This window comes from Ylistrum balloti, unplaced genomic scaffold, assembly GCF_031769215.1.
Source record: "Ylistrum balloti isolate Yb309-2 unplaced genomic scaffold, AGI_CSIRO_Ybal_v1 Utg370104, whole genome shotgun sequence".
In the NCBI taxonomy this organism is placed as follows: Eukaryota; Metazoa; Mollusca; class Bivalvia; order Pectinida; family Pectinidae; genus Ylistrum; species Ylistrum balloti.
This window is the reverse complement of record NW_026782129.1, coordinates 1552256-1565224: the sequence shown is the minus strand read 5'-3', so window position 1 is coordinate 1565224 and position 12969 is coordinate 1552256. Positions and strand designations below refer to the sequence as shown.

The following is a 12969-nucleotide window of genomic DNA, read 5'->3' as shown; positions in this document are numbered from 1 at the left end:
TATTTGTCCTTTTATGTCCAGATTGCACAGTTTTGATTTTGTTACAATATAATTTGATAATTTTAAAGTAAACCTTGAAAATTTAGTTCCCCGAAAATTACTAGAAATAGGGTATGTACATAATACAACACTTTCTCCAATACAACTCAATGCCTTATAAAATGATAAGCTTACATTCCATTAGATAATATATGTTCTAACTTATTATTCAAGTAGATTTTGTTACTGCAAGTATTTATTAAGAATAATGTTGAAAACCACTTATTGGTTTTCAAACATTTAAATACTGAATGAGGTATTTGGAATCCGGCATTCCTGAATTTACTTGTAATAATTTAAATATACTCAAATACTGATATTGAACTAGCTATTTGTTTATAATGTAATTTCTTAGTGAAAATATACCTTACCTTTTGCCAGCCACAGCACCATCATTTTTACCCTGCTTTTCATCCAGTTCCACACCTGCCCAGTCTCCTTTAGCAAAATCTGTAGACCCGACATATCGGAGTGTGCCCATCTTAGTCCCACTAACCAACACACGGTCACCAATCTTTAACACTGGTTTACTCCCAACAGATGTTGGTTTTCCTCCAAGTGTCATGGCTGGTGCTTTTGTTAAACTAGACGCTGAACCTAAAGGTCCTCTGCTTGCTGTTAATCCTAATTTTGGAGTCGTGGGCCTCATGTGAGAACCGTTTGGTGTTGCTTTAACAGAATTCTGTCCTGACTCAGACATGCTTTCTTCTGGCCTTGCAGCTGTTGATTGCATCAGATTAGGTGTCCGTGATAGTTTTGAGATTCGGGCAAAGACACCCCGTTTAGCTTCACACTGAAAGTATCTAACACCTTGAACTGACCCGTCATTTTTTCCCTCTAGTTTGTCTAACACAACACCTGCCCATTCTCCAGGTGCAAACTGGGTTTCCCCAAGGAAGGCAATGAATCCTGGCTTATTGCCGGACACCCATATTCTGTCCCCAATGATAAAGTCATCAGCAGGAGGTGGGGGGTTGGGCAGCTCAGGGCCTGCAAACAGAATGTTACCAGGTAAGTTCAAAAGCACTCTACTTGGTGAAATTGATTCTTACACCTAAATAAATCTCAATTCCAGTGAACAACAGTCCCTAATATGGTTAATCATTTATATTTTGACAAGTCACACTTACCTTTGTATTACTCACTATAAACCAATATGAACCTAAATTTTTCCAAATATCACTATCTGAAAAGCACATTTATATTTTATGCATCTGTTAGTCAACAGAACCCAGTATGTGAACTCAAGTGTTCTATGTATATTACAATAACAGATGTTTTATACTAGTTAAATTTCTTTAAGACTTCAAAGCTTTTCCTGGCCCTCTGTTTGTTTATGTTGGCTTTTACTGTCATAGATAGAAATCAGCTGTAATAGTACCAGCATGAAATCCATTTGTGACATTCATCTATGGATATATTTATTTTCTATTCTTAACCTTATATTTCTATATAACTGTTACAAAATTATACTTCTGATGTGAAGGACATTATCTGTTCATAATCACTAATTATATCACATGTATCTAACAAGATGCTCAAGTGGCCTGAATATGTCACAGTGAAATCATCAATACTGATGTCCAATATCATACAACAAAAAATATCAATAGAGAAAAATCAGAACAGGCTGCTTACAGCATGGCTGAATATTTCTAAATAATTATGCCTGACTAAGGTTCTTCATTTAACCAGTGATCAATTTAACAAATTTTGAAATCAAGTAAAAATTCCTTTCTAAATTTGTTTAATGAAAATAATTTAGAAGATAACTCAATAACAACATTCAAAGAAATATATACAATATTCAAACAATGAAATAAATAATGAATTTCTGATTTTGGCTTAAGTGTTTATACACTGATTTCCAAAGAATTTAATTTGTAATTAAAAATTTTTGATCAAGTTCTATCAAAGTCATATTGATTATGCCATTTACAATCATCCCTGTTACATCACCTTCAAATGAACTTCTTATATCATGAACTGCAGGCCTTGCACAATCACTGATGACATACCTTCCATATCATATGTTTATTTATTGAAACTATGAAATATTCCGTTTGATTTGTGTACAGATTTAAATCATTAAAGTATGTGGTTATAAGTTGCCTTAACATTAGTAATTAAAATTCATGTCAGAAGTATTCAAAACCATCTTCATGTAAAGTCATATAACATTACATATTCTTTAACACTTCTCTTCATGCCAAATCATTTTGATCTGTCTTTGCATTCACTAGAATACCTTTTCTCAACATCATTGAAGAAAACAGAAAGTCTACAGCCACATGCACAGGAAAAAGGAAATTCAAGCACTAGCAAACTTCACTTGCCGTTTCAACAAACTGCCTGCACGTAATACATTCCACCATAACTAACATTATATAGCAGGCTACTGTCCTAACCAAAATTATTGATGTTTATGTAGCAGTTCTGTCACATAATTTCTCCGCAGTATAAATTATAGGTGGACTTTAACATTACTTCAGGATAATCTGTGTATTGTAAGATATTCAAGATTACATGTATTAAGTAAAATGAAAAACATGTTGAAATTAAGGGTGTGGGGACCAATTTGGACAGGCTTTCTATTTCTGTATTGAAAAAATATAGCATTCTGTGGTGGATATACATGTACTGTGTAGGACAACCAATGACACAGTTTATCTAAGGACTACAAACCACAGAGTTTACCTTAGGACTACCAACAACACAGTTTACCTTAGGACTACAAACCACACAGTTTACCTTAGGACTACAAACCACACAGTTTACCTTAGGACTACCAACAATACAATTTACCTTAGGACTACTAATGACACAATTTACCTTAGGACTACCAACAACAGGGTTTACCTTAGGACTACCAATGACAGGGTTTACCTTAGGCCTACCAACCACACAGTTTACCTTAGGACTACCAACAACAGGGTTTATCTTAGGACTACCAACAACACAGTTTAACCTTAGGACTACCAACAACACAGTTTACCTTAGGACTACCAATGACACAGTTTAGCTTAGGACTACCAACAATACAGTTTACCTTAGGACTACCAATGACACAATTTACCTTAGGACTTCCAACAACAGGGTTTACCTTAGGACTACCAACCACACAGTTTACCTTAGGACTACCAATGACAGGTTTTACCTTAGGACTATCAACAACACATTTTAACCTTATGACTACCAATGACACAGTTAACCTTAGGATTACCAATGACACATTTTACCTTAGGACTACAAACGACAGGATTTACCTTAGGACTACCAACGACATGGTCTACCTTAGGACTACCAACAACACAGTTTACCTTAGGACTACCAACGACATGGTCTACCTTAGGACTACCAATGACACAGTTTACCTTAGGACTACCAACGACAGGATTTACCTTAGGACTACCAACGATATTGTTTACCTTAGGACTACCAACAACACAGTTTACCTTAGGACTACCAATGACACAGTAAACTTTAGAACTACCAACAACACAGTTTACCTTAGGACTACCAACGACACAGTTTACCATAGGACTACCAACGACAGTTTACCTTAGGACTACCAACGACACAGTTTACCATAGGACTACCAACGACACAGTTTACCTTAGGACTACCAACGACACAGTTTACCTTAGGACTACCAACAACACAGTTTACCTTAGGACTACCAACGACACAGTTTACCATAGGACTACCAACAACACAGTTTACCTTAGGACTACCAACGAAAGGGTTTACCTAAGGACTACCAACAATATTGTTTACATTAGGACTACCAACAACACAGTTTACCTTAGGACTACCAACAACAGGGTTTACCTTAGGACTACCAATGACACAGTTTACCTTAGGACTACCAATGACAGGTTTTACCTTAGGACTATCAACAACACATTTTAACCTTATGACTACCAATGACACAGTTAACCTTAGGATTACCAATGACACAGTTTACCTTAGGACTACCAATGACACAGTTTACCTTAGGACTACAAACCACACAGTTTACCTTAGGACTACCAACAACATGGTTTACCTTAGGACTACCAACAACACAGTTTACCTTAGGACTACCAACGACACAGTTTACCTTAGGACTACCAACAACAGGGTTTACCTTAGGACTACCAACGACAGGGTTTACCTTAGGACTACCAACCACACAGTTTACCTTAGGACTATCAATGACACAGTTTACCATAGGACTACCAACAATACAGTTTACCTTAGGACTACAAACAATACAGTTTACCTTAGAACTACCAACGACACAGTTTACCTTAGGACTACCAATGACACAGTTTACCATAGGACTACCAACAATACAGTTTACCTTAGGACTACAAACAATACAGTTTACCTTAGGACTACCAATAACACAGTTAACCTTCGGACTACCAACAACATGTTTTACCTTAGGACTTCCAACAACACAGTTTACCTCAGAACTACCAATAACACAGTTTACCTTAGGACTACCAATAACACAGTTTACCTTAGGATTACAAACGACACTGTTTACCTTAGGATTACAAACGACACTGTTTACCTTAGGACTACCAATGACACTGTTTACCTTAGGACTACCAATGACACAGTTAACCTTAGAATTACAAACAACACAGTTTACCTTAGGACTACCAACAACAGGGTTTATCTTAGGACTACCAACAATACAGTCTACCTTAGGACTAAAAACCACACAGTTTACCTTCGGACTACCAATGACATGGTCTACCTTAGGACTACCAATGACACAGTTAACCTTAGAATTACAAACAACACAGTTTACCTTAGGACTACCAACAACAGGGTTTATCTTAGGACTACCAACAATACAGTCTACGTTAGGACTAAAAACCACACAGTTTACCTTAGAACTACCAACAACATGGTTTACCTTAGGACTACCAATGACACAGTTTACCTTAGGACTACAAACCACACAGTTTACCTTAGGACTACAAACCACACAGTTTACCTTAGGACTACAAACCACACAGTTTACCTTAGGACTACCAACGACATGGTCTACCTTAGGACTACCAACAACATGGTTTACATTAGGACTACCAATGACAGGGTTTACCTTAGGACTACCAACGACAGGGTTTACCTTTCAGGTTATACATGACGTCGGCAGCATACTTTTCTGCAATTCCGGCACTGATACCTGCAGCGCGAGCACTCTTAGCGATTGCACCTGCATTAATCAAATCAAGCAACACACATACAGCAGGGATTAGACACAGTTAGAAAACATGACAACCCATTCTGTCAAAGTCATATGTACATTCAATTTCTGACATGAAATTACAAAAGTGTTAAGAAAATTTTAGCAATCAAAAAGGAAAATGAAAATCTAATTTTCTCCAAGTGCCTGCAAGGTACACGGCACAATTTCAAAATTTAATTTTCAATCTGAGGAAGGACAAAAAATCTAATGAATGTGAAAATGACTACATTTTTTTTATTTTTTTAAATAAATCATATAAATTTTTTATAAAAAGCAATCTCAAAACAGATTTATCATACCTTAAAAAAAATCCAGAACATATTTACAGTTTGACCTTGACAAAATGGTTAGAGCCAAATTCAGTGTTTGGAAGTTGTGAAAAATGCTGGAAATTAATCAAGAGCTGTTATCACAACAACCTGTTGTTACGACACCAAGTTTCATGCAAGACTTCAATGAAATAACTAATACAAGACAATAGACACCCCTAAAATTTGTGGTTCTTAAATGAATAATCATCAATTTGACTTTTTTCATATTCAAACTTTTTTTCCCCTGTGTCTTCTTTCTTGTCCTGTTTTTCCTTTTGTCTTCTTTCTTGGCCTTACAGGGTTAATATCTAGATAAGATGTACCTAAGGTATGTATTTCTACCAAGTCACTATATTAATATAACAAGACACACAATGGCATTAATGTATTCCCATTTATCAGACACACTCTCTTTTCCCAAACAACCAAAAACCCCACTGCAATAAAGATACCATGCTAGTATGTACAATTACTGATAATGAAATTCTGTTTAAGTTCCATCGTGGCTTTTTCTCGTTTTTTTTTTTTTTTTTTTTTTTTTTTTTAAATTTTTTGTTCTTTCTTTTTTTAGGAAAACTTGAGCAGCACTTTCTTCATAACATCTAGTTCTTTGAAAGAAAATATATCAGAAATTGTAAAATGATTTTATTTTATTATCCTATTACATACTTGTGATAACGTATGTATTTCATATTCATTGGTGACATAATACTTTAGATAATATATACTACATATACTCGGGTAATTTTGTACATAATAAACACAATGTAATGTATAAACAATACACAATGATATTCAGTTTACTTTAATTTATCACTGGTGCTTTACTGCTTCATATAATTACTGGATATATAATCAAGGTCACTTACAAGCTTGCAATTGGTGCAACATTAGCGCTTGATTTTATTTTGCTGGATATGTGTGGTGAGCATTATATCAGGATGACATCAGGTTGGATGTGTATTGTTGATTTAATTGTTATGAATTGTGTAACACTGGTACTCTAAACTAGAGACCTCAAGTATATGTAGGTATATCTAGAGATGTCCTTTTAGGCAAGTTTAATTAAGGTATATTGCAAAGTTGAAACACAACAGTTGTTTTCCAAAAGTATTTTTTCTTTCCTTGTTAAGATCAAAATTAATTTTTCATAGCATCAAGCCAAGGTTATCACATTCAATGCAGGCTGTTCATAACTATTATTTCATAATTCAACACATGTGGTATATTTGACGAAGGATGTCTATAGCTCTAGCATCATATTGATGTATCATTTAAAATAACCATGAACTCTACATTTTGTAAATCTTAAAAATATAAAATCATATTCATGCATATTTAACTATATACAGAATCAGCTTGAGATTTATCAAATTTGTTCAATATCTGACTTCTTTAAATGTTATCATAAAAATATGTTTCTTAAATAGTTCAGAAGAAAATTTGCAGTGCAATATCTTTTTCACAGTTATCATAACATTAGCAAATCTGCTTAACAATAGTTATTATTTGTCTTACTGATATTTTGTAAAAACATACTGATTATTTACCTCTGCTTCTTCTAAATAAGTTTTTTTTACTGACTGGCAAGCTAAACAATGGCAAATGAACACACGAAAAGTGACAACACACACTGTGGATGCAAGAAAGTAATCCAAGGTAGAACTGGAAAGTACAAACAAAGGAGAGGAAGACAGAAGCAGGGAGGAGCAAGCTTACTTTGCACTTTATGCACAGAGCCAGGTGCTGGGATGCTTGTACCTGATGGACGTGGAGTTGGCATACCAGAAGGTTTGCCAATCTTAGAGGGGGCTTTTAGCCCTGATGGTCGAGGTAAACTCATCTGCAATAGGAAACATATAATTCTGATTACTTTCCATATGCTTAACTGTGAATTTAAAACGAACAAAGACCTCTTGAAGTATTTTCAAGAATTAAGGTACAATTTCACATTCTGTCTGTATTAAATTATAGTTTGAAAGGATTCCAGTCAAAAAACAAAACAAATAAGTAAATAAATTGTGCTGTGTAAAGCATTTATGCAATACCTCACTCTTTACTCATGTAGTTAGCTTATTTTTAACTACTGGGGAGAGCACTGCATAATCACAATGAAAATCTCAACCAATTTCAAAGCCAGACCTGAATGACACACAACATGGAAAAAATATTGCTAAATCAAAATTATTTACTGAATTGCAGAAATTTATTCTAATCAGTTTGAGATTTATTTGAAGAAAAGTTATCATATGATTGTGAAATGATCAACATCCATATTTTTTCAGAATTAAAACCAACATAAATAAGTAATAGATAAGAAAAATCTGCAGCAATTTCTTTTCAATCAATCTATGACATCACCAGAATGTTTGAAATCAGTCACTTCCAAAAACACAAGTAAAATTGATATCGTTCCACAAACTTACACCATTAATACACCACTTAAGATATTGTTTTGAACATTTCAAATCCAGCAATGTCTTGTTAAATACCTAAATTTGAAAATGTCAAGATTTTAATAATATCTTAATCTGATTTTTTAAAAGACATAGTATCATAATTATTAATTGATTATATAATTACAGTACATCATACATACAATGTACATCATCAACAAATATATAGCAAAGTGTTTTGTACATTTTCATAAAATTATTTCGTGAATTAAATAAAATCAAGAATTATGAGCATATTGTTATAATATATTGCAATATTACCTCTTTTCAATTTTTTTCACTCCATCATTTTGAAAATGTCATCAAGAAGATGTCTGGTTTTGGCAAGATTTCTTGTGGTAGCAGCTACCTCTGGTCTGGTAGATCAATTTTAACCATCAATAAGCAGGTTTAAATCTAATTCCACCTCACACACTTAGCACTTTTAGATGTTATAGGTATATCCAGGTCAGTGGAGAAAAGGCTTTGTCTCCCAGTAATGTTTTTCAGTTTAAATCATAATACTGCAAAGAAATAAAAAAAAAAATGTAACATAAACTTCTTGAGATTATCCAGAATGTAATTAATATCTCAGAAATGACACAAAATAAACAAAAAATACATTTCAACTATTGTTTCTGCAAATAATCTATCTTATAACAGTCATTCTAGCTGACACTGAAGGATACATTCATTTCTATTACCTGGTACAACTATCCTTTAACTAGATACCTTTCAGCAAATAGTCTGTCGTCCTATTGTACAATGTAAATGTACCTGAAGTCTATCCAACTTTAAAAATTTTGCTTTTGGAAGGTAACCTGTTAATTTTTAGACGGTACAACTTTATATGACTTATGATCTGTCATAATATAATGCAAATTTAAACGATACTGAGTAAACATTATATCATTAACACATACAGTCACAATTAGAGGTGTAAAATTCCCTGTGGTATATAAACAATTGGCCTGGCCATGATTTTTGGTCATTTATTAAATGAACAAGTGAATCAATTATATATAATTATACTACCGTAATCAGTGTCACAGGTCAGAGTTGCTTGTAGGTATAATGGTTAGAGACAATGAGGTGTTAATGTTAACATTTTTATCATATGATATCAGACAGCAATGCAATAGAAAAAGTGTGAGCAAAAGTGAACAGTGTCTAATGCATTGAACATGTACATGAAACCCACTTACATTGAAAGATATTGAATATTGTGTATATTCAATTCAGTGATTTTTCAGACTTAAACATTTGAGCCCTGGTTTCATGCTTTTCCTGTGGAACTCAATGAAATTTGGGGAACCAACACTGCCACATTATATATATTTTTTATAATTGTACTCATAAAAATTATGTTCTGGACTCACCACAAAAAAAATCACACAAAAAATTACTGATTCATGTAACTATTGTTTGATGTCTTGCTTTTGCAAGTTTTTGTGTTGTCTTGTTGACAAAGAGGTAGATCACCTTGAAAATTTGCCAAAGTATTTTATCCTCCACTGTCAGTAGTTTCTCTGTTGTATGCATATATACAAATATACATATAATGTTACTTATATATTGCAATATGTAAGTGTATTTTAGAAAGTATTTCAATGTTTTGCAAGCAGCATTAATTATACATAATCTTGATATGGTTTTCTACAGAGCAATACTGTGTAATTCTACATAATATACATTATACAGATCACGAGTAATGACATATACATGATTGATCACCATTGTAGCATAACCACAATGTTTTTTAACTTGAGATAAAAGTGGGACCTTTTAATTCATATAGAGAAATCAAATGAAGAGTTTAACAAAGCATATTGACAAAGGGTTATCAAGTATCTAAATTTACACAAGAAAATAAAAAATACAAAGAATTTATAATTAATAGACACAGCTAGTGTTTTAACTATCTGAATTTTACAAAAGACCGTGTCTACTTGAATTGTAAAAATATAGTAAAATTTTCTTTAAAATTTGTTAAAGATATTCCTGTTTTTTCATCACGTCATGAAAATAGCATAGATTTAGTCAGAAGAAACAAAAGAAATCAATAACAGGTATTAAAATTTGCGTAAAAACATGCCATGTGTATCCCCGAACCAATTGACAATTAGACCTACCTTGCATATTTACATGTTGTTATAACACATGTAATGAGCGTCAATGATGACTGTTAGTATCCCATGAAGTGATATTGTAATTATACCTGGTAGTTAAATAGCAAGTGCTATAAATAACTAACAGTATACTTTGAACAAGGATCTTAGGAAACAAATTCTGACTGCATGAAAATGAATACTTGGAATTTTCAAATATAGAAAACGCAAAAAAAAAAAAAAAAAAAAAAAGAATTTATATCTTCAATTGTCAAAGCAACTCAGAAATGTATTTTATTACTTTTTATTATTACAAAGAACATATTGATTAAATACTTCATTTGTGAAATGAAAAATTCATCTGGACATAATGGGAAAGGGAATGATTATTAACATTAAAATGGAGTTATGTAGGAATGTCGCTATGAAATTGAACAGCACTTGATTTTTATGAGAGTGTAAAAATGGTATCATTCTGTGTCTTTAATCAAGGTATATTTGACTATATTAAAGCAGTTTTGTTTACACTTTTGTTAATTAATCTAAATGCAATATCCATGGTATACAAACCACAATAAAACCGATTGGTCAAAAGGAATTTGGATACTAGGTGATAACAATTATCTTCTTAATATACTATGGCCTATATATCTATACTATGTGAACTTTGTAATACCGGTGTGTAACACAATAATATCTCAATGCACTGCTGCATCGCAATAGGACAGCCTGCTAACTATGTAATGGCAGCACAGCTGATATACTCAGACTGCACGTAAACATACATGTGCAATGAAACAAAGAGCTAGAAGGATGAATCATTCTACACTGTTTAGGTGCAATTAAGCCAAAGAGTATGACATAAGGAATGATAGAAGCTGAGTATATATGTATTTGTGCATGAGTGACTAGCAATGGGGTAGTGCTAACAGCTCTGGTGCTGTTGCATTGTAACATCCTCAGTAACATATACACTGTAAACCTTCATATGGCTTAAAATGAGCTTGACTCATCTAAAACACATGTACCACTACTCCACAAATGACTGCGTGAAATATTTATTTTTTGGGGCAGAGCTTCCTAGCATCTGTTGTGGGGTTAATTAATAAACAGCGAAGGAGACGTGTTCTCAATGAATGGCATGCTTTCTCCAGTCGCTAGCATCACATAGCTCCTGGTAGCCGTTGGATAGCCGGAGGCACCACAAGGGAAATTCAGGATAAAGGATGAACTTGACAGCTCTGGGGACAATAATAGTACTGCCATGAATAATACACTGTTGTAGATACACTTACGTGATATCGTTGTACGTACATAAGTAATGTAAGTTAGGATCGGAATGCTCAGACGACAGGTCAAGCTGACGTCATGAGTTCACAACTGTCACTTCACTCTTAACATTTGTTTACTTTCTAGTGTAGTAATGATTAAAATAAAACCATTTACAGTTGGACCAAAATAAATTTGGCTGAATATGTATACAAATCATAGTCTAATATTTGCGTCATGTTAATCTAACACCACAGGAACATTACTCATTGACCTCTCTCGATGAACACCTCCGAGGCCGTTTCCTCATCCGACCCCACATCTGTAAAAGTTTTTCGTTGTCTCGTCCCGTTTGAGTCACTGATGACTTCTGAATTAGAATTCAAATGAAACATAGGGTTTCGAGTTGTCAACTGCATAGAATAGAGGTGTTCGGTCTACTCACCTACGAATTATTTCGCTCTTGGTCCTACCTTTACCCTGCTACCGAATTTTTCACACGAATCATGGCTGCAAGAGATGAGTTCGTCGTTGCGCATGCGATCAAGTAGTTTCCGGTGTAAACAAAAAAGTCTTTCCGCTGGGTCCAACTGTTGGATATATGTTTCTAGATAGGTAACTAAATAATAAAACTGCTTTCTTAGTCTATTTTTTGTGATCGACTCATGACAGACTGTCTGGAAACAATCCTCGTTTGTTAGACTAATTGTCAACACTAACCCTGTTATTGCTGATGACTCACCTGTTTAATAGCGTAGTTATGTCATGTATTAAAACTACTGCCATGAGAAAATAATCAAGTTGGTGGAAAAATGGAATAAGGGATATAAAGTAATACATTGAAGATGTCGATAAAATGTACAAAGTTTTCTTCGTTTTTATTCTCTCTCAGATTTATGGACGTTACCAACGTTACAACTACTGCATGTATGTGCATTAATTTGATTTTTCATGGCCATGCTACCAAACAGAATAAACTCCGATGTTGGATGGATATAAGAATAATTCTGATTAACTTGTCTTCTCCGACATCATAGGGGTGGTATTTTATTAACCCGATTTTACCGACACGCCAGTATATCGATCTTGGCCACACCATAGCTGTTGGGACGAGTTAAATATTCTACGAGTTACTTCCCCTGCATCACTCACTGTCGCGTTAGTAAATACAAAACCAGCAAAACACTAGGTAACATAGGTACCATAAATGCCTTATGAAAAGAGTCAGACTTGACTTCAAAGAAGTATAAGAACTCGTATATAGCTATATAATTGTCATACATGTTTCAGTATTTCCTCAACCATATTGCCTTCCATCATGTTAGCCCTCACATTTTGTCTCCTTACATTGCTAACGGACGAAGTCCATGAACTGAATTATTTCAGTTTTATGGTATGTAACTTTAAGAATATTCTATCTTAATGTATCAAACTTTTGCTTTCATTGAAAATCTTAAGATCATGGTCAATAGACATAGGTATGTTACATGAAATACATAGATTCTCGGCGATGAAGAGAATGATTTGAATAAGTGATGTGATTATATATGCAAGGTCAA

The 12969-nt window shown here is 33.8% G+C and overlaps 1 protein-coding gene across 5 annotated transcripts in view; it reads right to left on the bottom strand.

Annotated features, from left to right (window-relative positions):
• The window catches only part of LOC132550057 (CAP-Gly domain-containing linker protein 1-like), an 83975-nt gene extending 72036 nt beyond the window's left edge, over positions 1–11939 (bottom strand). For 4 of the 5 annotated variants that reach the window (XM_060214056.1, XM_060214058.1, XM_060214057.1 and 1 more), the window contains exons 1-4: positions 11856–11939; positions 8316–8557; positions 7318–7441; positions 411–1029 (exon numbers count right to left, since the gene is read on the bottom strand). In XM_060214056.1, coding sequence (XP_060070039.1) covers positions 411–1029; positions 7318–7441 — 743 coding nt within the window. In that variant the 5' untranslated portion in view covers positions 8316–8557; positions 11856–11939. The remainder of the gene's footprint in view (positions 1–410; positions 1030–7317; positions 7442–8315; positions 8558–11855) is intronic. The other variant, XM_060214059.1, reaches the window with a different exon arrangement.
• Between the last annotated feature and the right edge of the window lie 1030 nt (positions 11940–12969).